Source organism: Xyrauchen texanus, chromosome 6 (assembly GCF_025860055.1).
Source record: "Xyrauchen texanus isolate HMW12.3.18 chromosome 6, RBS_HiC_50CHRs, whole genome shotgun sequence".
Taxonomy (NCBI): Eukaryota; Metazoa; Chordata; class Actinopteri; order Cypriniformes; family Catostomidae; genus Xyrauchen; species Xyrauchen texanus.
The window spans coordinates 32,835,984-32,862,142 of NC_068281.1; the positions used below are offsets into that span (position 1 = coordinate 32,835,984).

The 26,159-nt window shown below is 37.7% G+C and overlaps 1 protein-coding gene across 2 annotated transcripts; it reads right to left on the reverse strand.

The window, feature by feature from the left end:
- Positions 1-2,026: 2,026 nt before the first annotated feature.
- Positions 2,027-25,338, reverse strand: LOC127645011 (metal-response element-binding transcription factor 2-like). 2 transcript variants are annotated; one of them, XM_052128502.1, is made up of 15 exons: positions 25,136-25,338; positions 24,374-24,575; positions 24,195-24,276; positions 14,695-14,787; positions 14,432-14,532; positions 11,407-11,555; positions 10,211-10,306; positions 10,041-10,109; positions 7,512-7,635; positions 7,347-7,414; positions 7,065-7,235; positions 6,833-6,935; positions 6,668-6,726; positions 6,439-6,537; positions 2,027-3,895 (listed from the first exon to the last, which is right to left on the reverse strand). In XM_052128502.1, exons 1-15 carry the CDS (start codon positions 25,138-25,140, stop codon positions 3,520-3,522), a joined length of 1,797 nt encoding a protein of 598 aa, XP_051984462.1. In that variant the 5' UTR covers positions 25,141-25,338; the 3' UTR covers positions 2,027-3,519. The 2 variants fall into 2 exon arrangements, with proteins under 2 accessions (XP_051984462.1, XP_051984463.1); XM_052128503.1 differs by lacking the exon at positions 25,136-25,338 and having other exon boundaries at positions 24,195-24,272; positions 24,374-24,542.
- Between the last annotated feature and the right edge of the window lie 821 nt (positions 25,339-26,159).

Here is a 26,159-nt window from a genome sequence, read left to right on the forward strand (position 1 = left end):
GTGACAAAATCTGGCAACCATAAAGACACGCAATTAAAAAACACCCACATAAAATATTTAACTTTTTAACAATTTTTTAACTAAAAATGTAACTATTTTTAACTATATGCTAAATGTGGGTTGCCCACAGTAAATCCTCATGTGGGTCCAAATGGGCAAAACTGCTATGGGCCCTGAATGGGCTAACCCACTGGGGGCCGTGTGGGTTTTCTGTGGGCAAACCCACTGTGGGTTGCCCACAGTAAATCCTCATGCGGCCCAAATGGGCAAAACGACTATGGGCCCCGCATGGACTAACCCACTGGTGGCCTGTGTGGGTTTTCTGTAGGCAAGCCCACTGTGGGTTGCCCACAGTAAATCCTCATGTGGGCCCAAATGGGCAAAACAACTATGGGCCCCGCATGGACTAACCCACTGGGGGCCTGTGTGGGTTTTCTGTAGGCAAGCCCACAGTGGGCTTGCCCACAGAATGCCCACATGGGGCCCCAAAGGGTTTGCCCTTGCCCACATTGTCCCACAGAAAACCCACACTTACCCACAGTGGGCCCGCACTGGCATGTTTGCTGGGCTGGCAATGATTGTCTCTAACAGCTGTTTGTCATTGCTGTGAAAGTTGGAGACGGATTTAAGGGTGAGTCAGACACCAGTGAGGGAGAGAGTGTAACCCAGAGAATGTGTTGAATTATTTCCTCTGAAAAGCGTGATTTTTGGGTTACATTCGCCTCTTTGCGAATTTGTCACACTTGTGTTTTGAAACCATGATTATGTGGAAAGCATAAGAGCATGTACTGAAATAATGTGCTGTGTGATCAATAAGTGTTCCATACGGTCATTTTAAAGAGAATTTTATTAACCGTTCTTTTATTTTGCTTAACCAGTTACCATTTGGAAAGGAGAATGCGGAATTTCCTAACCGGAATGGAAAAAATACAGTCTTTGCCCCGAATGAAAACCATTTCATGCTGCGAAATTCCGTGGGTGAAGGGGGCGTAGGCCGATGTTGAGTGCGTAAGAAACCAGCAAAAAATTAATGGCCAAGCAGCCTCTTTTTTTCTATGTTAAACTTTATACTCTGGGATTTTTTTTTTTTTTTTTTAAAGAAACGGAAAATTGTAGCCATGTACAAAGCACCACCCACACGTCACTGCCAAACCAAGCAAACCTACTAGTTAAAGTGGTGAATTTGGATGTCAAATTTCACCAAACTTGAACACCATGTGAAATCCAGTGAGTAAATCTTTATATGTGAACTATCCTTTTAAGGTTTATAAACACTTTTTGGCTGCTATGACATCTCTTTTTGCTAGACCCTTTGCTAAGCACCTTTCAAGGTAAGTCAGTCCACATGGCAGCCATCTTTGAAACACTCCCGGTCAGCTATTTCAATAAATACAAGCAGCACATGAAAGTGCAGCTCCTATCAACTTGAATGGAGAAAGACCAAAATCTCCAAAACGGTTGGTCAAGATTACAATCAAAGCAAATATATAAAATCTGTCAACAGTGGGATCACAAATTGTGCTTCAGCTAAATCACACTAAAATTTGTATTTTTCACACTGGTCCAGCTAATGTGCATGTGCGTTCTCGAATTGACTGACAGGCTTTGTCTGTATTTGAAAGGTGATTGGCTCTTTTGTCTGTACATCAGTACTTCTTATTCTTCAGCTGCCATATTGGGTGTCCGTTTCTCCCATTTTCATACAAGTGCTCCGTCTCAGGCTAACTAATCTCTGGCCATTGGCATCATTTTCCAGTTTCTACCAAATAATTTAGTAATACAGCACTAATAATTTGAGGTCAACCACCAATTTAGTTTTACTAACAATCCCCTTGGATTTAAGAGCAACCTGGGGTTAAGTACCTCACTGACGGCAAGGTGGTGATATATCAGATCTCAAACCTGCAACCTTCCATCCATCTTGAGCTTCAGCCACTATGCCACACCACCACAATACTGGATGCAAACTGTTTCTGAAGGCCTTTCACACATGGACAGACACACCTGTAAGTTTTCAGATCTTTATTATTTGGCTAAAGAAGCCTGCTCAAAGCCAGTAAAATACAAAGTAAGCTTTCCTAAATATTGGTACACCAACAGAAAAATTGCTTAATACACAACACAAGAGCTTAATATTTGTTCATTGTATCAAAATGAGGAGGTAATAATGTTGAAGTCCAACACTTGCCTGAAACCAAAGATCCTTCCAACCTCTGCAAGTGGTAAGATAATGTTATGGAGTACAGGGCATTCTCAGGTCAAAGTTTGTCACTTCAACTGAAATTGAGAATTTTTAATAAACCTAAAATTAGGATTTTAGAATTGTATGAAAATATAAAACTGAGAATTGAACATTTCATTTCTTGCAGAATATATCTGAACATCCTATCAAATCTTACAATGAAGTTGTGAAAAGTATCCTGAGTGCATTGTGAATGGTTAGTGTACACTGCTGTATGAAAGCAATAAATAGCACCACAACTAAACAAAAAGCCTGAGTCAATAGTAACAAAAATATCGCTGCTGTTTTCGGATATTAAGGTGAAGCTGAAAAATACACAAAAACATTGAATTACGTTGCATAGAATTAAAAAAAAAACAAAACTATCCCTCCCACAAAAAAATGAATATTAGATCATATTTAAAATCATTTAACTGAGGGAATTAAACTAAAATAGCACTTGCCTAAAAAACCTTTAGAACTGAAACCACTCATGTGGCAGCTATTAACAGCTGAACAGTTTTTATTACAGCTATATAAAAAGGGGGCATACATGGAGACATCTTAATGTTGCAGCGCTCTGTCATGTACTTTTAAGGGGGGTGGAAACCCTCAAATTAGCCAACAGTGAATTTGTGTAATGTCTGACAAAATGTTTAGATCTATTAATGCTGTTTTTTTTTATTTTGCTTTGAGAGAATGTCACCCATTTTTAATGTTTCATTTTGTAATGAAATTAATACGCTAGGTCACTTAAACTGACACAAGACAACACTGGATGTTGAGGATGAGAGCTTATGTGCAATCAAATCAAATGGAAATAAAAGTGCCCTATCCATAATAGCGCTCTCTTTCCTTGCTCATTTGAGAAAAGTTTTGACTGAATAAGGAGAGCAAAATCCTTAGTCTCCAGCAGCATATATAGTATGTTTGACAACCCTTTAAGGCACCTGTACATCAGAGGCAAAAAGAAAGGACTTGAATTATTTTGACATAGCAGTGACTTGATTATGTCTTCATACTGAAATTCTGACCACCTCCAATGTGTCAATTCATGTGAAGGCAGTCCTTTGAATTTGCAGAGAGAGATGGTTGCATACACAGAACACTATTAATTCCCACCTCTTTATGGTAGTCCTGAGGCCACTCAAACATCTCAGTCAACCATGTTCATTCATTCAGTCACATTCACTGCTCCATTCACCTCCATATGAATTACATTTTTATTGTCGCAAAACAAAGCACATTATTGGTGGCCCACCAGGCATACACTGTATGTGACCAGACCTGTGACCAGTTCAGGAGGCTGTAACCCCCTCCCATTCCACCAAGTACTGTACTTTGCCATCATGAGTGACACGGCGGGCCAGCACACGATACTTTTCACCACAGGCCAAGCGACCTGCGGCTCCAAAGTAAGTGCTGATAGAGCTTTTGAGCTGGGTGTCAGGGTCCAGGCCCTGCATCATGTCCATGCTGTTGTAGATGCAGGAGGGAGGGGGTCTGGTATCAGGGATGTTGTTGCTGGGATGTGGTTCAGGGATGCAGGGTGGCGGAATCTCAGGATTTGGTGGCTGCAGTGCTCGTCGTGGACGTCCCCGGCGCCTCTTCATCAGTGGCTGCGTGACCGTGGGCCAGAAGCATCCAGTGCGTGGTCCGCTCGGACTGCCTATGCTGGATTGGTGAAAGTGAGAGATGCACTGGGTAAAAATCACTGTATTCTGCTCCTTTTGAAAAATTGAAAGAGTAGTTCACCTAAAATAAAGATTAGTTTACAATGGCTCCTTTTAACAGCACAAGTTTTTGTGTGAACATATAAACCACTGTGAACGAGCTTCTCTTATAGTGCTATTGAACATGCAAACAGACGTCAAGATTTTAACTGAAAAGTGACTGACATTTCATGTTGTTTCTCACCAAAACCTATTGTTTGTCTTCAGAATAAAGGTTGGTTGATAGTGGATTTTGCTGATACCGATAACTAAGGTGTTGGGAAAGTCTGATAACCAATTAATTGGTCAATATTCCTTAACCTATTTTTAATTATAAGCAAGCCAGAAACCACAACTGGGACTTTTTATTTTGAAATGATGAAGACTTGGCCACATTACAGTGCAATTTATTAAGTATTAACCAAATTAAGCTATATATTCACCAGATCAAGGGTTTTGTGTGTGTATATATATATATATATATATATATATATATATATATATATATTTATTTCACCAGATGTGGTTTAATGAGGAATAAGGTGGCAACCCTCAACATAGATTTTTGCTAATAACAGATAGTTACACATAGCAACTATCGGGACAGCTTAATCGATAAAAGTGATATATCTGTCTACCTCTACTTCAGAAGACTTGGCATATGACACTCGCTCTTAAAATGAGACCTTTTGACCCTTCCCAAACAGTCCAATTTTAAGACTAAAATCACTCAATTCTCATTTATTGACTACATCCAGAAGAATGGGTTCGAACACCATTTTTCACCATCTTTGATCTCTGGATACAACCATGGCTTTTCACCTTCTAGTGACAATCATGTTTAACATTTAATTAGCTTGTTCTGGATAATATTCATTACGAGGGAGATGTCAGAACATTCACCTACCCACTGTGCATCTTATCAATACAGCACAATGTTCAACAAAGGAAGTGGCAAAACTGTCAAGCATAACTGTTGTAATGCAAGTAGAAAAAGCTGTAAAGTCTGATTGTTTAAGGGTGACGACGTGTCCTTCCCCCCCCCGGTGGGACTTTAAAAAAAACAAAAGAAGAAAAAAAGACCAGGATTTCTAAATTGTGTTAAATACCTGGGATTTGCCTGTTTTATAGTGATGTGCTCTCTGTAGTCATACAAGGATACATGTCTTCGATTACGTGCTTGTTTGCCATTTAAACCTAGCGTAAAAGTTTAAATTGACCCATCTATGCCTTGCTTGTCTCCCTCCCTCTCTGCCTCCCCATTGCACATGTGATAGAGGGAGAGAAAGCATGCCGCTCTCAGTCAAGTGACCATGAGGAAAAAGGCACTTTTTGATGAAAACATAAAACAAGCTAGAGTGAACAAGGTGTTCAAAATAAATAAGTCTGAAAATGTCTGTTTGTATCTTACCTCAGTTTCAGGGAACTTGTTTACATTCAGCTGATCTGTTTGCCACTAAAGATAGTTTGAGGTGTACTGCTTGATACAGATATGCATAACTTGCAACATGAAAAATTCCCGACTTTAAATAATTACATGTGTATGACGTTTGCATTGTAGGGATGTACATGCAGATTTCAGATATAAAATCGGTGATTGAATGATTCATGTTTACGCTGAAATTAGATGATTTACTATTAAGTCAATAGGCACACAGGGATGTTTGGGCATGGCAATTATGATTCATTAGAAATCCAGTTCTATATCATATATCAGTGGATACATGTCATCTCTGTACATATTTGTTCTCTGCCATATGTAAATCAGTAAATTTGTTATGCATGTAATAATTTACATAATAATAATAATATCTATCCTTTAATATTAAGTGGCGCTATATAGGAGTTTATATATATATTTAGCAATTTTATGTTTGTTATTTACTATATTCAATTGTGTGATATGTTGTCATTGTATCGGCCATCCTGCTCTCTGAATATTGGCACTGGCCATTAAAAAATCCATATCGGTTGACCACTAATATACATATCTGTTTCAATATACATCATAACTGATTTAACAGCCAGGTTTCACTCTCAGGATTTACCGGTTAACATTTCAATGCATTTTCTTTTTTTTATTATGTTGTTGCAATGCAAACTGACTATGACTTTCTTTGTTCAGTGAAACTCGAAAGGAAATGTTAGGGAGAATGTTAGTTTCATTCACATTCACTGTAAATTACTTCACACTAAAAAAATTTGTGAATTGTGACTGAGACTAACAGTCGGCCAAGAATCTAATTTTGTGTTCCTCAGAAGAGAGAAATTCAGACAGTTGCAGGGGAGTAATAATTAAACTTTTCTTTCTGCACTGTTCTTAATGTGACCCCTCCCAGCTGTAAATGATGGTGATGGAGGCCTTTTTTTCCATCCCTTTTCTATGGACAAGTGAATGACAATGTTTAATGTTGTGCCTCATATATGACATGTCATTGACAGGTTTTTAGTTAGATTGACCCAGTCCATGTACAGGAGCAACATTCATTGATAATGAAATGGTACCTGGACTGTCTTGAGATGGTGGTTGAGGTAGTTTCACTGGTGCTAGTGGCGCCAACAGATTCAACGTCAGAGGTACTTGAAGAGGGCAATGATTTTTCCCTTTAAGCACCGCACACATGCAAAAGCGCACGCATACAAGCACACACACACACACACACACACACACACACACAATTTATAATTTAGTCACTTTAAATACCAGAATTTTGTGTTGATCTTTGTCTCTCACCTTTTTGAGGCCATCAGGTCCAGTGAGTTATTGTCTAGAGTTGGACACTTCACATCATTCTAGATTTAATAAAATGTAAAAAAAATAAAATAAATACCCAAATAAATTAAGCTGAAAACTTTTTGGGGATTAATGACAAAACAATCAGCACTTCCACTTCTTTACCTGTGCCAAAATTTCACTTGATCTTCTCAATTTGGCCAATGTCTCTAATGAGTGTGTGCGATGTTTCCTCATTCCCTTTTTTACTGATCCATTAGTGACAGTGCTAAAATAATTACAATATATACAATAAAAACATACATTATTTTAGGGCTTTACAACACTGCATAACATTTCTTCTTTACTGCTACCTGTAGGCTTTTGAGAAAGATATGAGTGATGAATGATGACTAACCTGGTTAAATGAGGGGGTTTGCTGGCCTTCCTGCCTTTGATCTTGATCTCATGGGAGGCCTTTTCCTGCTCTCGGTCTGATTGCAGCTCTGAGCTCTGGGGGCCTGGTGGGAAGCGAATCCGTAATCCAAACAGGTGCTTCTTTTTCTTTATCTCCTTCCCTGACATGAACCTAGAAGCCATCAGTGCAAAAGGACAGAGAAAATCATCCAAACATGTGTGCTGAAGCTGATGAATCATCAATGTAAAATGCCTATGTATGGATGAATATAGCTAAACCCACATGTTGAGGTTGCTGTTAAGTGCTTCCAGAATGCATTCATATCGTTCTGCTCTAGGGGTGTCTGCAAGCTAGGGGTACAAAAAGATAAATGTCAGAAAGTGTTATTAATACCAGCTGATTTATTAGTTCATTATCAATTCAGAAATCCACAGGAGAGACTTATACCTCGCCAAGCTGCAGCCTGTCCCAGTTATCATTGATGTAAGCCATCAGTTCCAGTTCTGAGTCAAAGTATTTCTTTTTATGAATTACACTCAGGTTATACAGGCTCAGGTGTGCAACATCTACCCTGTGAATAAACAGACAACATGCATGATGGGACATACAACTAACAATTAAGACCCCTGCATACTTCATACAAAATCAAAGAACAAACCGGTGTGACTGACAAAGCTTAGAACAAAATCTGGCCAAAAAGTTGTTTTTGAGTTTGTTTCGGTGATTTGTACCAGCTAGCCACGGCAAACTTTCAGAAAAACTACTGGCAGCTAAACACCTTACTGCCTTTAGGTGGGACCTGGAGCTTCACCTACTTCAAAGGTCGACAGCTAATTCTGTTTACATAGCTCAGTAAGTCAAGATCAGTCAGCATGAACACACTGCAGTTATTAGCGAGCTAATGCAAAATCACCTACATCTGTACGATTGTTACGATCGGTTTCATAATAAACTACAATTACAGAGTCTAATCAGCACATATTATGGCAACCTATAGCGTGTTAGTGCCATAAATGCACGATGCAAACATCGCAAATGAGACATTATCCACTGCATATTATTTTAATAATCGAGTGGTTAAAACAGCTTCTTTACTGATGTGTGAATTCTTATCATAGAATACAGCATTAAGTTATTGATAACACATTTTAAATGTCATATTAATTTACATGTAGTCTTGAACGTCCTCATCTTTAAATGTATCTCTAAATGTCTCCCACTGCAGTGTGGCCAGTGTCTGAATGTTCGCAAACAGTATGTCATTGCTTAGCTGATTGGAACTTCTTTTTTTTTTACCTCTGAATGAACAAAGAACAACAGCTTCAGCGTAAGTTTGCTGCTGGGACCTTTAGGATTAAGGATCAGAACAAACTCCAAACAACATGTAATAACTTTCATTGCATGACTCGTCCCAAACCTTTTGTGATATATGGTCATGAATGATAACGTGGATCAAATGGCTTGTTGAAGTGTGCTATTACTTTTCCAAGTAATCAAACGTATGGTCAACTGGCATGTTAAAACTGACATGTTTTTTTCCTACCATTGCTACGCCGATGACACAACTCTACCTCTCATTCTAGTGTGACGATCCTACGGTAGCTGTACGGATCTCAGCCTGCCTGGTAGACATCTCATGTTGGATGAAAGAACATCACCTCCAACTCAACCCCGCTAAACTGAGCTTCTTGTGATTCCAGTGAGCCAAGCAGTTCAGCACAATTTCACCATTCAACTAGACTCGTCAACGATCAAACCATCCAAGACAGCCAGAAATCTTGGGGTTGTGTTTGACAATCAGTTAAACTTCAAGGACCACCTAGCAAGGACTGCCCGATTGTGTAGATTTGTGTAGACAACATCAGGAAAATCCGACACTTCCTATCTGAACATGCCATACTCCTCGTCCAGGCAGTTATGCTATCCAGTCTGGACTACTGCAATTGCCTTCCGGCAGGCCTTCTGGAATGTACAGTCAAACCTCTGCAATTGATCCACAATGCAGCAGCGCAACTGGTCTTCAATGAGCCTGAAAAAGTGCACGTCATGCCTCTATTCATCAAACTGCACTGGCTGCCAATGGTTGCTCTGGTTAAGTTCAAGGCATTGATGCTTGTTTACAGAACAACCACTGGCTCTGCACCCTTCCCCCCAATCTAAATGGTAAATGGTCTGCACTTATATAGCACCCTTTTAACCTTAGCTGTATTCAAAGCACTTTACACTGCGTCTCATTCACCCATTCACACACACATTCTCACACCAATGACAGCAGAGCTGCCATGCAAAGTGCTAGACTGCCACTGGGAGCAACTTGAGGTTCAGAAGTTTGCATTTGGTGGGTGAATGGTGCCTCGTAGTGCCATCTCAAAGCAGCAAAAAAATTTTTTTTAAAAAATCACTGTCTAGGACTTTCACTTCAACTGTTCCTTGCAGGTGGAATGAATTGCCAAACTCCACCTGAGCAGCTGGTTTTCTGACATCCACCGCTTTTCCTTGAGCACTTGACCAAACCCCTTTAGTGCAGTCCCCTTATATATATATATATATATATATATATATAAAAAATCCTCCTTCCTAGGGGTACTTCTCTAAACAATTTTGAAACTTATTACAGCACTTGTGTTATTACTGCCTCCTTAGGATTATTCGCTTCTGTTGTTCTCTTCATATGCAAGTCGCTTTGAATAAAAGCATCTGCCAAATAAATAAATGCAAATGTAACATAAATAAAACAGGTGAATAAAAATCTAACAGACATAGCTTGATTGAGGGATTTAAGGCATATCTATGAATAATAAATTTACTTAAGTCAGGAAGCAACGGCACAGAACACCCTAGCAACCATTGAACAACGCACTACCACCACCCAGAACAACAGCACAGCAACACCCAATCACCCAATTACCATGACGGCAAGTTCTGCACAGGCATGCACCACTTTTTTTTGCACCAAAAAATCTAGTTAGAACTCACCATCTCAAAGGCATGCGCTTGAGGTACTCTGGTCCACTGTTACAAACTGAACAAATAAATAGATAGAACCTGAGAAAAAAATAAAATAAAAATGTATATATTATACTCTAAACAAGACTTGAATTATTTTTGTACAGCTTCATTTAGATGGGTTGAGAGCAGTACTACACCTGTCTCCATACAGCATTGGCTTCTGAAAACACTGGATACATGCTTCATGAAACCACTGCTTACACTTTTTACACTGCAGCATCTTCAGAAACCAACTGTGGAAGTAAATACAGTCCTTAGAATTAACCTTTAGGTGTTTTTCTCTTCCCACAATACTCTGCAATTTATGTTTCAATCAGCACTGGATCCTTGTACCGTTTATCCAAAACACCTCAACAGCTCAAGACTGAATGAATACATGGATTTTGAAACTTAAGCCACTTTTCCAGCATCGGATTGAACGGTTCTCGATGCAAAACTGTGCCGTTCCAGGCCAACAGGCGAGCTTACATTTCCTTTTTTCACTGTTGTAGTGAAATCAGAAGAATGTGTGTAACAGATACGTTTTTGGTGACAACGTGAGAGGTAAACATTGGAGTGACTGTGCTATAGAGGATGATCACATATTCCAGCTTTTAGAACTGTTTTTTTTTTTTTTACTTTGCTAATGCACAGGACAGACATGTCCCATGTCGCAAAAATGAAAGCAACCAGAAAAACGCAAGAGGTTTAAATGCTGAGGGCTTGTGTACGCTGCTGGACATGAACATGCAGTTGGGTAAAGGTTCCCAGACTAGATAAAAAGGATATTTATTGACAATGATTATAAAAGAATTATATGAAAATAGTATATGAGAATATAGTGACATATTTTTAGTTTTAATAAGATAGTAATCAACTTCCTTGAAGAAAAGGATGTAAAGAAAACTAAATGTAGGCTGCAATAGTAAACCATCATAATAAAATAATGAAGCTACACTAAACATACACTATTTTAATAAACCTTTATTAACTAATAAAATTAGTGAATTCGGCAAGCTAGAAACAGGTAGAAAAAGTTACCTTGGCATTAGCAAATTGCCATTGTTAGTCGCCAAATATTAAAGCTAATCGTCCAGCATGTTTGAGTATGGTTAGCTAACTGTGCCGAGAATTCCCGGCCGAGAACAGTTTGTAATTGTGCCGTGCCAAACCGCGCTCATGTGGAAATGCTACTGTAACTGCTCCATACTGTGCTCAGAACTGTTGATTAAACCATTCCAAAAAACTAAATGTTGCATTATTAAAATCATTATAAAAGACAACATACCCAGCACTAAATTATAATGAATGCTACAAGTGTTTTTCATTAATGGTGTCAGTGTGTTCCACTCACTCTCCAGGCCCTCCACAGTAACAGTAGCATTGCTGGATGTTGGTCTTGTGGCCCTGGTCCCACACCAGGTCTTCCAGAGCATATGGCAGGGACTGCTTCATTTCCTGCAGGGCTTTGGCATTTGGCCCCTTCTTCAGAGCACCACCTCTCTATAATATCAGATATGTCAACAATAATTTATGATAGATAAACATGGCTCTTGCAAGCACTCAAAGAGTCACTAAATTCAAAAGGCGGAGTTTTCAGCTCTGGAGATTTATTCAAAATGGAGTTTACATTTCTGTTACAGTCATACGATCAAAACAGCCCTGGGATTTCTTTAGGAGCTATCGGACCGTGAAATATGCCATTCATATTTTATGTTTCTATAGATGGTTGGGAGATGAACCAGCAAGTGATTATCCTTGCTACCTTATTAGATTCTAAGTTAAACAATTAGTCAGTTTCTTTCAGAAAAACCTGCAGCTGATGCAATTGTGGTTGGGATGCAAGTTTCTCATGATTCAGAATTAGCTGAGGATTCATGTGACCCTATGCAAGGGTTGATCACTTAAGAGGCGATCACTCCATATACTTTGCTAATATTATTATTTTAAGCACTATTAACTGGCGAGGACTGTAATAGTTTGTTTGTTAAACTGTGATGGGAGGGTAGGATGTTGTAAAATTTGAAATCGTTAAATTGTGGGGACATAAAAAGCACTTATGTTCTCACACGGTGAACGCCTCGCAGGATCAAGATGGCAGAGGTCCAGTCGACAGTGACAGCAGAGCGCTTCATGATGTAGGTCAGGATATCTTGAACATTTATGCAGCACTAATGAAAATCTCGGCCGATATGAACGGCCTCGCAGAAATACATCCAGCGATCACATCTATGGAGGCAAAACTTTCCACCCTGATCACAACAGCCTGCTCCAAAGCTGATGTGGAGCAGGTGTGGGAAAGACTAAAGGTTATGGAAAATCTGAGCAGATGTAAAAATGTTTGTGTTGTTGGAATCCCAGAGGAAAAGGAAGGTCTGGATGTGGTGAGGTTTTGGAGGGGCTTATTCAGAGTTTGATCGAAACAGCGGATCTGTTTCGGAAGTCTATTCTGTTTTATTATACAAGGATCAATCAAAATTGTTAATAATAGAATTAGTTGGCCCCATTTCTGCAAAAAAAAAAAAAGCAGATGCTTTAGGCAGAATTTAAATCTTTCCACTTGAGAAGGCTCATGTTGTTGATTCTTACCTTATGGTTTGAGTTAATAATCACAGGAATTTTATAAGTAAATTATTTTTGCAGTTCTTATTGTCATGTATTCAGGTCACAGGACAATACCCACATTCCTGGATGAAGTGTGTACGGGAATGTATTCACAATATTCTCTTGCATGCCTAAAGAATGCATTTAATTAATGGCCAAGTAAGTTCTTCTTCAAATGCAGCAGATCCTGACCGATATGGAATTTTTTGAGACCAATGCCGATTTTAGAAGGGGGCAATTCACTGATTACGATATGGTGGCCAATAGCAAATTTTTGAACTGGAATGAAAACAGACCTTTTCTATGTGGATTGTTCACTGGTTTTGAACAATATAACTATGCAAAAGGTACTCAGAAGACTGCATTCTTAAACATTTTTATCAAAGAATATTTGACATAATTATTGCACATTGTCAACACATTTTAGAAATGAACACTGAGAAAATAAAGAATAAATACAAATACAATAAATAGCTAAATAAAAACAGTACTGTGTTTATAAATAAATAAAAATACAATAAATATCTAAATAAAAATCAGTACTGTATGTTTATTATCAGTCAGTTGCTGACCATTAAAATAAATAAAAACACAATAAATAGCTAAATAAACATCAGTACCGTTTAGTATCAGTCACATGCTGACCATTAAAATAATGAATAAATTCAAATAAAAAGAAATAGCTTAAAATAAGTACTGTATGTTTAGTATCAAGTCAGTTGCTGACCATTAAAATAAAGAATAAATAAAAATAAAATATATAGCTAAATAAACATCAGTAGTACTGTTAGGTAACAGTCAAATGCTGACTATTTTAATACTGCCAGTCAATAAGGGTCAGGTTGTAAAACAAGAAGCATTTGCACCTGCCGAGTCAAGAGATAAACAGCGGCAGCAGTGTTACACCATATTCCGCTATATAAGTTCCAGGGAAACTTTCAACAGTGGAAAACCAGACTTTTAAATATTATATTTTGTAAACGCATCAACTGGAATTGTTCGGTTGAAGGGGGTACCAAACTGTGAATTCGGAACAAAACCGTTTGGTGAATACATGTTTACACATTAGCGTTCACTCATCTGATAAGCAATGAAAGTAGCTACATGGTTAGCTAGTTAGCTATAAGCTCGTTGTCATGGAGTAAAAGATGGACCAGCATTACATCTCACCAACTAGGTAACAACGTAGCATGAAATCAACACTCAAAAGAAACAATCCACCACCGCACCATTGTCTGCTGAGCTGCAAAAAGATGCTCTGATCATTACCTTTCAATCTGCTACATTACTTACTACACTGAGAAATTATAGCTGGCTAACATAGCAAACACATGGTTGTCAGGGACAGGGTTAACGTTATATTTGTTATATTGAAAAGGGAAAATTATGGGGGTCATTATTAACGGTCCAGTATGTATTTCACAATCTAGTTAGCAATGTACTGAGACAAAACCGCTTAACTCCGCCCTGTCCAATACTAAAGCATTTTTCCTACATTATATGTTCTAAAAAATAAAAATAAAAATCTGTTCATATCGGCAAATAAATACCGATATATTGGTGAAAGGCTAATATCGGTATATCGGTCCAGCACTAAAATGCAATACATACTCTGACAGAATGCGAGTTTGGACACAGCTACTGGGTATGTAGGAGTTTTTGACATGTTTAAAAATGTAGCATATTGAAAACATTACACATAATGGGAAAAGACAACCATAGACACCAGTTATGGATCTGTAAACAAAGTGGGAGTAAATATGCCATCAACAAACCTTTGTTGTTGTGGCAAACACGCACTGTCGGCAGAGCCATTTGTCATCAGAGGCAATGACAGCTGAGTCAATTATGGGGGCATGGCACAGCTGATGGTATCCTGCAGATGAGTTATTATCAGCAATGGATTTTGCATCACAAAAATTGTAAACTTTTTGACATAAGATATACATATAAAGTGACATCTAATTTTCCATAAAAAGGCACATGGATATGTCCCCTGGTCAATTTACTGGCAAACCAAATAGTGAGAACAGCCTACCTTGACCACATTTGTCACAAATTACTATTTCATTGGGAGGGTCCGAGCTTTCATCCTGGCATATAGAGCAGAGCATCTCCCCTCCACTGTCCCCTGAAACAGAGAGAAGGAACAAACAAATTAACAAAAGGGCAGCTAGAAACTGTAACTACATCTGTGTGCATCACAGTTTGTACACAGCTAGAAGTGTTCAAAATAGTAAAATGTCAAAAAGTGGGGGCCTGGGTAGCTCAGTGGTAAAAAGATGCTGGCTACCATCCCTGGGGTTTGCTAGTTCGAATCCCAGGGTGTGCTGAGTGACTCCAGCCAGGTCTCCTAAGCAACCAAATTGACCTGGTTGCTAGGGAGGGTAGAGTCACATGGAGTAACCTCCTCGTGATTGCTATAATGTGGTTCGTTCTTAATGGGGCACATGGTGAGTTGAGCGTGGATGGCGTGAAGCCTCCACGCACGCACGCTATGTTTCCGTGGCAACGTGCTCAGCAAGCCATGTGATAAGATGCGCGGGTTGACTGTCTCAGACGTGGAGGCAACTGGGATTCGTCCTCGCCACCCGGATTGAGGTGAATCACTACGTGACCACGAGGACTTAAAAGCACATTGAGAATTGGGCATGCCATATTGTGAGAAAAAGGGAGGAAAAAAGCCAAGTTCCCAAATTTTTCTCCCAATACAAATCCTAATCAGATGAAAACTGTGCACAAGAGGAAAGATGTGCAATAGGTCACAACCATCAGCGCTTTTATAAATAAATAAATCAAAAGCCACAACTTGTATGTTAGATCCAATACCAACAAATAAACTGCCGGCCAAAAGTTGAAAACGTTTACAGATTTTGCTGTTTTGGAATGAAATTGGTACTCAACTTATCACAAAGTATAGTCAGGACATTACTGATGTAAAAAAAACAGCACCATCGCTATTTGAAAAGTAATTTTTAATCAAATCTAGACAGGCCCAACACCATATCCTTGTGTAATCAAGCTAAATTGGTACACACATATATACATCACTTATTCCATTTGCCACTGAATGCTCAGTTGGAAAGATTTTAGTTTCAGATCATGCTTTGGTGCATTTAGATATGTTGTCACATATAGAGGAAATGGGAATATAGATGGTGCATCCCTTTAATACATCCCTTCTACAGGACCCAGCATTTCAACAAATGTTAAAGACAGAAGTCAATATTTATGTAGAAACCAACTGGGCCTCAGTGTTGTTTCTTAGGGGGTACAGTTGAAGAGAAAATAATTTTCTCCCCCCATTCAAATGTTTTGTTACTTTTCAAATAATTCCCATGTGCTGTTTTATGGAGATTTTTTCAACATAGATTTTCTAAACATAATAGTTTATTTAGGCAACTTATTGTATTTATAATACAAATAGAAGTATAACCAAGAATAAAAAAAATCTACATGTCAAAATTATTAGCCCTCTGATGTTAATAGTCAATAGTGTATCCCTTTTGCTTGATAACAGCCTTTAGTCATTTATTGTAGTTTAGGCATTTCTCCTGAGTCGTCGCAGCCCATGCCTCCTTAGCAAATCTCTCAAGCTCCAACAGATTTGTTGGTCTCCTGGCATGGACTCTAGTCGTCAGTGTGGCCCACAGATTTTCTATGGGATTCAAGTCTAGGCTTTGTGCAGGCCAGTCAAGGATGTTCACTTTGCTCCTTTGTAGGTAGTTCTTCACCAGAAGTGAGGTATGCTTCGGGTCGTTATCATGCTGGAAGACGAAATGTCGACCCAAACCAAGTTTTGTTGCAGATTGCCTGAGGTTGTCTTTCAAAATATTTTCGTAGTCTTCCCTTTTCTTAATTCCTTTGACCCTGATGAGATTCCCAGTTCCAGACACACTGAAACATCCCCACAGCATTATACTCCCACCGCCATGTTTCACTGTGGAAATGGTGTTCTTTGGGTTGAACGCATCTCCCTTCTTTCTCCAAACATGGAGCAACGTCTCTATGGCCAAGAGTTTTAGTTTTGTCTTATTTGACCAAAGGACACGTTTCCAGTATGCATAATTTTTGTCTAGGTTGTCCTTGGCAAACTTCAGTCAAGCTTGGAGGTGTCTCTTCTTCAGAAGTGGAATTTTTCCTTGATCTGCAACCTAGCAGTCCATTCCTGTGCAGGGCTCTAGTGACTGTCTTCGTTGAGACATCAATCCCAGACTTGGCTAAGTCATTCACTAGTGTCTTGGCAGTTGTTCTTGGGTCTTTAGAAACCTCTGTCACCAGTTGTCTTTCCAAGGTTTTGAAATATTTCACTTCCTACCTCTGCCAGTCTTATTCTCCACTGTGTGGGTCTCTTCTCACGGCAGTTCTTGACACCTGAAAAAGCTTTGATAAACTTGTATATCCTTCTCCTGCTTTGTGAGCATTAACAATAATTTTATCAAGTCTAAACAAATTTATTTTGTCTTTGCCATGATGACAGTTTTATATTACTTCACTAGTTGTTTTTCAAGATACTGTTCCTCAGTTTGAAGTAAAACTTAAAGGCTTTGGGGATTAATTAGGTTAATTAGGCAAGTCTAATTAGGCAAGTCATTGGATAACAGTGGTTGGTTCCGTAGCCAATCAAACAGATAATTCCTTAACGGGGGTAATAATATTGACCTTAGCAGTTTATTTATTTTTTCAAATAATTATTTTATTCCAGGCAAATTTAAATAAATAAGGATTTCTCCAGAAGTAAAATAAAATAATATGGTGCTAAAACCCCCTTGCTCTGTTAAACATCACTTGGGAAATATTTGAAAAAGATTTGAAATTTCATAGGGGGGCTAATAATTTTGTCGTCAAACTGTATATCATACAATATGCCTAATTCATTAAAAAGATCAAAGCACAAGGATTAATAGAATTGGAAGAGTATTAAAAGTGCTGAAACAGACCTAACGCGCCATCCAATGGTCTTAGAGAGTTGACTCTTCAGCCTCCTAGCTAAAATATAGGTAGAAAACTTTGTCACAGAAATTAGAGCTTTGGTTATTCAGGGCAAGATAGACATATTTTGAGTCCAGGGACAAGGCAGAGAGACTTTTTGCCTGATACATAAAACAGTTTTTTCGACCACTCCTTCAGTGAAGCCTACTGGAGGCAATATATTTACTTCTCCCACCTATATTAATAAAGCCTTTAAAGAATTCTAATTAGACCTTTATAGATCCACGTCTACCGATAAGGATATTAGCAACTTTGTACAGCCATTAGAACTTCCTAAATTTATGAATGATCAAAAATACTTTGACTCAGATATTATTTATAGGAGTTTGTTGAGGTAATTAAACGCTTGCCAACAGGTATGGCACTGGGGCCAGATGGTTTTGCTGCAGAAGATCGTATGTCACAGAACTGGCTCCACTTATGTTAAAAGTTTAAAGTCATTAAAAATAAAGGAGATTTTCATGATTTTGGAAATGTACAGGTTTGGGAACACTTTTATTGAGTGGATTAAGTTACTCTGTAAGTAACTTGTAGTGGCAGTGCAAACTAATGGATTAATTTCAGATTCTTTTTCTTTTGGTAGGGGAACATGGCAAGGCTGTCCTCTGTCCCGTGTATAATAATAATAATTCCTTACATTTATATAAAGCTTTTCTAGGCACTCAAAGCTCTATAGATAGTATAGGCCAGGGGGAATCTCCTCAACCACCACCAGTGTGCAGCATCCACCTGAATGATGCGTTAGCAGCCATAAAGCACCAGAACGCCCACCACACACTAGCTATTGGTGGATTGGAAATTAGAGGGATGCTCCAAATACAGAGATGGTGATTATTAGGAGCCCATGATAGACAAGGGCCAATGGGGGAACTTTGGGATTATACCCCTACTTGTTACAAGAAATGTAACAAGTAGGGGTATTTTAATGATATGGATTCATGTGATATGGATAGGTGGGCTTCACAACATCTGTCTATGGCAGAGAAGGTTAATGATATGAAAAACAATTGTATCCGCAAATTCAATTATCTACTGCAGTCTCTCCCTCTAGAAGTTCTTCTTTCTTATTTTAAACATTTCAAGGTCTTTTTTTTTTTTTTGGAATGGCAAATACCTCGGTTGATAGAGGCGACTTAGGACTCCCCCAAATTTTGTTTTATTACTATGTTTTAAATCGCAGACACCTGTCCCATTGGTCTCTTTGACCTGAGAGCCCCTTCCTGGTACAACATTGAACAAGTGGTCCTTGCCCAAATCTCACAATTGCAAAGTCTTTCTATTACATTGGCTAGAGAAGCAAAAATGCATACTATTATTTCAAATTTACATTCAGTATGGACAAAGTATATCATTTTTATTTTTGTGACTTAAGTGCGGACTCGAGTTTCCATCTCCGAGTCAGACATCAAAAACCATGTTCCTGCGTCAAGAGTTTGCATCCAACCCATAAAGTAAAAATCTCCAAATAATAGCATTTTTTTAGAACTAGACATGGATTAAAGAGAAATTGTATTATAATGTTTATATCTTACAAGGTTACATCAGTTGGTTACAATTGAGATGAAATAGCTACAAATTGGATATTTGATATATGTAGATGAAACCAGTACGCTTGCTACCTGAATGAAGACTAAAAGATCGAAAGAGATAAAAAGGGATACAAATGTCATTGAGTGCTGGAGTCCTGCCTGAATGCCTGTAACCCAGCTGCCCAAGAGCAGAGCCCAAAGAAAGAAGATATCCTTTCCTTGAATATGTGATCAGAACTCATACCATTTAAACCGACCAAATAAGCAGACCAAGCTGTAACCCCACTGCATTAGAGTTTTGAACATTTGCATACTCCCAAAAAACAAACACCACAGCCAATGTGTTGAAAGAACTTAGCTGAACTTGACAATAATGAAATCATTTTAAACGTTGTCTTCATTATTTCTGCTTTAAAGCAACCGTTACTATATTTATTGTAAGATTAAAAGGAGCCGTTTCTTTTTTTCATTAATTAAAGCAACATTTCCAGCCAAGAGTTATCAGGTTTAATCATCTAAAATATTGAGTTACATCCTGAGTGAAATGACTGGGTAAACATTCACTTGTGACCTAATGTATATAACAAGATACATGGCAGTATGAGTTTAATTTGTTGCCCCTCATCTGATTTGAATGCAATGTAAATAAACATATAATATGTTAAATAAAAAATGGAAAAGTCATGGGCTACGTACACATCGCAGCTGAATGTGTTCCAAATCTGATTTTTCACACAAGTGCTTAGAAACTGACATTTTCAAATCCGATATGGGCAAATTTATATGTGGAAATAAATCATATACGTGTCTGATTTTTTCAGGTGCACATTCGGAGTAACACACCAGGTCAGATTTAATGTGACTTTTACATCAATCTAACTCAACATTCGCCATTTGTGCACTTGGTTTCCAGCATGTTATGGTTTAAAAGCTTTACTTGCAAGTCATATCTTTTCTTGTTAATGCATTCATTCTATTTTAAGGAAAGAAAATAATATTAAAGGCTCAACAGTTGAGTTCAGAAATTCGTTTGGACTACACGTTTTAAAATATGTGCATAAAAAGATGCAGATAGATTTATGTAGGTGCTCTACTCATATAACTAATCGAAAAAACTGCTTATTTTCTCAAACTTAGTCAGTGGAAAACTGAAATAATTATAGACAACAACTCTTCTTACATCTACAGTATGATATGCCGTTTTCTTTCTATCCTTTGATTTTATAGTGTGTTTCACTCTTTAAGTACCATTTCACAAAACCAAATACATTTTTTTTGTAATGATTTATCCATCAAGATGGACTTTCACCATCACTTGCTGACATATTAAATTAATCATTAAGCTTCTTATCCGCTTAAAAAAAAAACCAGCTAATTAAATTTTTAAAATGCCATAATCGATTACTTATTTATAATATTATGCATCACAGAGTTTGATACGCATGCTCAGGCAGTGTTTTACGCACGTGGGTCAGTTAGACAGCGTCAGCTGTTCAGACCAGTGTCTGATATGGGCTACATTTAAAGGGATAGTTCACCCAAAAATTAATTCATCATTTACTCACAATCATGCCATCCCAGATACATATGACTTACTTTACTTTTACCCAGATACATATGATTGACTTACTACTGCAGAACAAACAAAGATTTTTGGAAGAATATCTCATCTCTGTTGGGCCTTGCAATGCATGTGAATGGTGACCAGAACCTCAAAAAAATCAGCATAAAAATAATTCATGCAACTCCAGTAGTTAAATCCATGATTTAGAAGTGATATTAAAACGTGTTGGTGATGGTACTTTTATTAAAATAAATCTCTACCTTTGACCTTTTGACCAGTAGGTGGCAAAATGCATGAAGAATGCTAATGGGGAAAAAAAAAAACTAAACTAAAGAGGAATATGGAAGTGAAAGTGGAGATTGGTAGTAAAAAAAGGACTTAAATATTGATTGTGTCTCACCCACACCTATCATATCACTTCAGAAGACATTGATTAAACCATTGAAGTCAAATGGATTACCATTACACTGATTTTGCGATTTTTGGAGATTCAAAGTTCTGGTCACCATTCACTTGCATTGTATGGACCTACAGAGCTGAGATATTCTTCTAAAAATCTTAATTTCTGTTCTGCTGAAGAGATTTTTGAGTGAACTATCCCTTTAATATGTCATGTGAACAACCTTACAAAAAAATCATATTTGAGCAGAAAATCATATTTGGTTCATGAACATTGACATGGTGTCTACAACTACATTATGTTTAAAATACAGAAGATTCGTCTAACATGTTAAAACAATAACATTTAGTTGATGTAAAACAGACTTGTGTTGTGTACATAAATCATTAGATTGAATAGCCTTTTTACAGATTGTCCCTGTAATAAGTGCACTGTAAGTCGCTTTGGATAAAAGCGTCTGCCAAATGCATAAATGTAGATGTAAAATATTCACAGCTTAAATATGCAACTCTCTGAAATTGCATCCCAAAAAAATGCAAGCACTGTTAATATACAATGCATTTTAGAGGTCAACCGATATTGTTTTTTTTCAGCCCGATGCCGATCTTTTGAAATCCGGGTCGGCCGATTAATGCTGCCGATTTATTTTGGCCGATATGTGCTTGTTTTTAACCTCTTATTTGAACCTTTTATTTGAAAGATAAAATGTAACACAAATAATTACTTAAGATAGACAAAATTTCTCAACAAATACATTTATTGAACACTTGACCAATCTGCACTTGTAGACTTAAGTTAAAAATGTATAATGTAAAAACATATTTTATAAATAATGTATAACAAATATATTAAATAAACAAAGCAGGTGTTATGAACTACTCCGAGACACGAAGGTTGAGATCCAAATGCAGCTTTAATTAAGGGGCAATCCAGACACGTAATCCAATATTCAGAGCATCCAAGAGAAGCACAGGCATAACTAGGGATGGGTATCGTTAAGTTTTAATGGTATTACTACTCTTACAGATACTGCTTATCGATCCGGTACTTTAACGGTATTCTTAACAGTTCTTTTTGTTTTATATATATATATATATATATATATATATATATATATATATATATATTACACAAAGATAAACGTTATATAGGCACAGTGATTTAATTTCAGGAAGGTCTACTAACATTACTGTTCAGGTGTGGTCTAAAAATAATCTAATAAAGTAATCAATTGTAAAATAACTGCATAGTTTATCATAGATAGATTAATGCTTATTAATGCAGAAGTTATTCATTCAAGAGCTGTAAGTGATTTTCTCTTTGCCTTTTGTTGTTTGATTCGCAGTAATGGCTCAATCGTCAGCATCAGATCTAATAGACTCCTGATGCAGCATATTTTCTATTTCCATAACTACGTCCATTTAAGACATAAACTGTGTTTAAGTGAATCTCCAAGCCGGTCGTTTTGACATATTTTTGTGTATATTTGACGTTTAGATGCGCACATGAAACCGAAAGTAGCCTATAGTTTGCTTGTCTCTTTGCGGTCTGTTTCAAGTGCATGCCGCCTTGGGAACGGAAATTCTTAATTTCTCCAGGACCGACAGCAGAACGGATAACGTCCGAGCTTACCAAAGCCAGTCCTTCAGTAGCCTATAGCGCGTTGGTATCTTTTTTATTACTTATTTCTCTGCATTGAGTGACAACCCTCTCAAATATAAGACACACAAACAGAACAAACAAAAGTCTCAGATTCACTGTCTGTAATTGCAAAATTCTTGCTTACTTATTGTGACATGATAGCAACCCTTCTGCTGTGATAATGCAACTTCAACTACGCTATCAATATCCAAAGTAGCCGAACGTCATGTCGCCTATCGCGTTTTTTCTTGAAGTTGGCAGTAACATATCAAAAGTTTTTAATTAAATATAAAGAAGTTATACAAATTTAATCCTTCCTGTTTTCTCCAAGGAACATAGCTCCTTCCTTAGGCACTGGATGAGGTCTGCTCACTCTGCTGGAAAATGACTCTAGGGGCAGCGTGCGTCGAACACGGGTTCCACAACAACACTAAGCTGCCCACAGATGCGCCTGCCTAATAATCGGCTTGATATACTTGGATATTGGCCGATGCCGATTATGTTAAAAGACCGATTAATCGGTCGACCTCTAATGCATTTATTTGTAAATGCGTGTAACTCAGTGTGCATTTTTTTCCAAGACATTTGTCATTAAAATACTTCCATTAAAATGCAGGTAATCTTTTAAAAGCATATTTTCCCCCCCAATATGTTTTGCCCAATGCATCATTGCTGCGAGTGGAGGATCTGTGGATGAACAGAATATTTGAAGAATTCAGCATTTCATTTGTAACAGTATAAATGTCTTTACAGTAATTCTTGATCAATTTAAAGGATCTTTGGTCAAGAAAATGATCATTTTCTTTTTAAAACAAAAAAATGCTATTTCAAACAGGATTTCAGGTTTTTAATAGCCCAATAACCATTTTTAATCTTTAGTATTTATTTCAAGAGTAATATCAAGTATTCTCGTCTAAATGCACTTGTTATAAAAAAAATCGTATCTTTTGGCCATTCAGTTTCAAATAAAAACTAAAATAATCTAATGAAATGAGGTACTGTACACGGCTTGATGTGGGAATTAAGGTTTGTGTAAACCTGGAGAATCTATGGTTTGTCAACTGCCATGGACAAATTAAGAGATAACTCAGGCTGAATAAAGGAGATAGGGAAGATAAACTCAAAAGGTGGCAAACAGAAAAAACACGAACAAAAGAACATTATAGAAGAACTGAAGCATCTTCTTTAACAATTTTTAGCGGAAACAAATACATAAATAAAAAAAAGAATACAAATGGAATTGGTAGCCTATATAATGCTATAACAGAGCAAACAGCATCTGAATGAGAGTCAGTAGATGGTGTGTTTACAAAAACAAGCCCATAAATCTAATTCTGGAAATCACTTCTCATAAAGAGACAGATGCATAAGCATTGTTCATTCACGATGAATGCAAAGCTATTGGTGTTTACCTGTCTGAATGTCCTTCCACAGAACCCAGGATTTAGACTGATCTTCAAAAATCACAAAGCAGCGATGCTTTAGTGTATCTATCTGTGGAAACCATAAATCTTATCAAAAGAAGTTCAGGTTACTTTAGATGAAAATGAACAACTTTTTGGTAATATAGAGTAAACTGTTGCTTACACACCTTGGCAATAGTGCCCAGGTAAAACAGGCCATCTGACCATCGAGCCAGGACATCCTGCCCCTCCTCAAACTTGCTGGCGAGCTTGGCAGTGTCGGTCAGCCCATCTTTCAGGGGAAATTGTGACAAGGGCACCGGTGACTTGCGTTGGCGATTTGGGGGTGATTTTTGATGGGCAGCCAGGTTATCCGAACTTGTCGAGTCTCTGTCACAAATGCAAAGCACCTCATGGCAATCATGATTCAGTCACAAACCTACTTTTGGTGGCACAGAAAGACCTAACTGTAGTTGCACCAGATTAAAAGGTTATACTCTACATGCCATGCAACTGCAATTATCCATCTCAAAATAAAAACCATTAGAGGCTAAAAGATTAGCATTGGTACAGTAGTATACTGCCCTTGCACATGTATTAGAGGTATTTTACATGTGAAATCTATGCGAGATCTTCTTTAAGACAGAGATCTGCACTCTACATTGGCTGGTCAGTGAATCGCTCATTCAGAATGACAGTGAATACAAAAAGCCCCTATTGTTAGCAGTATAGCTGGACAAAGCTAACAGGATTTCCAATTCAAAACTCTGCTCCATTAAATACATGCCTCCCATTCACGACGCCAGGACAGTTTGGTTTCAGTTGTATCAGTAAAGGCATGTTTCGGTCCAATAATGTTTCCCTGCAGGTAAGCGATTGATAAAAGCCGCCCGCACAGCCCCTGATCACATTATACTGATGATATGTTTATTCCTGTCTGGATCTCTTACCTCATTCGGTCACTTTCCCGGGCACCAACGTTTCACAAACACAAATAACCACACCAAGAACGGACAACGGGAGCTCCGTTCCCGTTAAAGCTGCAGTGAACTGATTTCTTTAGAGAAATTATTCAAACGCGTAAAGTCATTTTTTACAATATGGTAAACGGTTACGATTTTGTTCGCTCGCTCTCGCCATTTTGGTTTCCCGCTGAGCGGCGGGTGCATTGTGGGAAGCAATCCGCACGGACTCACTTTCCCTCACAAATTTGAAAACGCGTTTGTGGGAGGATGTTCAAAACCGTGTATCGTTCGTTCGTTTCATATTCAATTAGGAATTAAAAATCGACAAAACAAAAAACGACTTCTTTCATTATTTGTTTACAAAACCTATATTAAAAAAACCAATGTATTGTTTTTCGTCATTTTGATTTAATGCTCAAGTTAAAAAGCACACTGAAATTATAGCCACGAGACACTGTGCGTTTATTTGATTTCATTAAAATATTACTAGAATATTGATTGGCACATATGGGTGGACCTGAAACACCCATTTCTTCTGATTGGTCAACCTGCACCGTCGTCTTCTCAATGCTGTGAGACAGAATAAAAAGTGCTCTGCTCTTTTGATTACCACACAAACTTTATTTCAAAAATTTCATTTGGAAAGAGCAAAATCTGAGTAACAGAGACACTTACAATGGAAGTGAATTAGGGCCAATTTGAAAACGTTAAAATACTCACTGTTTCAAAAGTATTGCCACAACATGCATGTTAACATGATTTTAGAGCTATACCATCACTTACTATTTTTTCTGTGTAAAGTTATATCCAATTTTACAACTTTGTTTGCCATGATGATGTAACCGTAAACCCAAAAATGATTGTATAAAACTTTGATTTAACAACTTAATGGCTCAAATTATACACAAGTTGAAATTGTCCAATATTACCCTAAAATGCCCCTTTTACTTGCATTGTTAGTGCCTCACAGTAACCTCGATTTTTGCTTTTTCTTAAAGGTGCACTCAAT

Coding starts and splice junctions, on each gene's coding strand:
- LOC127645011 (XM_052128502.1), bottom strand. Junction 14,788..24,194: donor GTGGAAGGACATTCAGACAG/GTAAACACCAAT, acceptor TCTCTGTTTCAG/GGGACAGTGGAGGGGAGATG. Junction 6,936..7,064: donor AAACCCCCTCATTTAACCAG/GTTAGTCATCAT, acceptor TAATTATTTTAG/CACTGTCACTAATGGATCAG.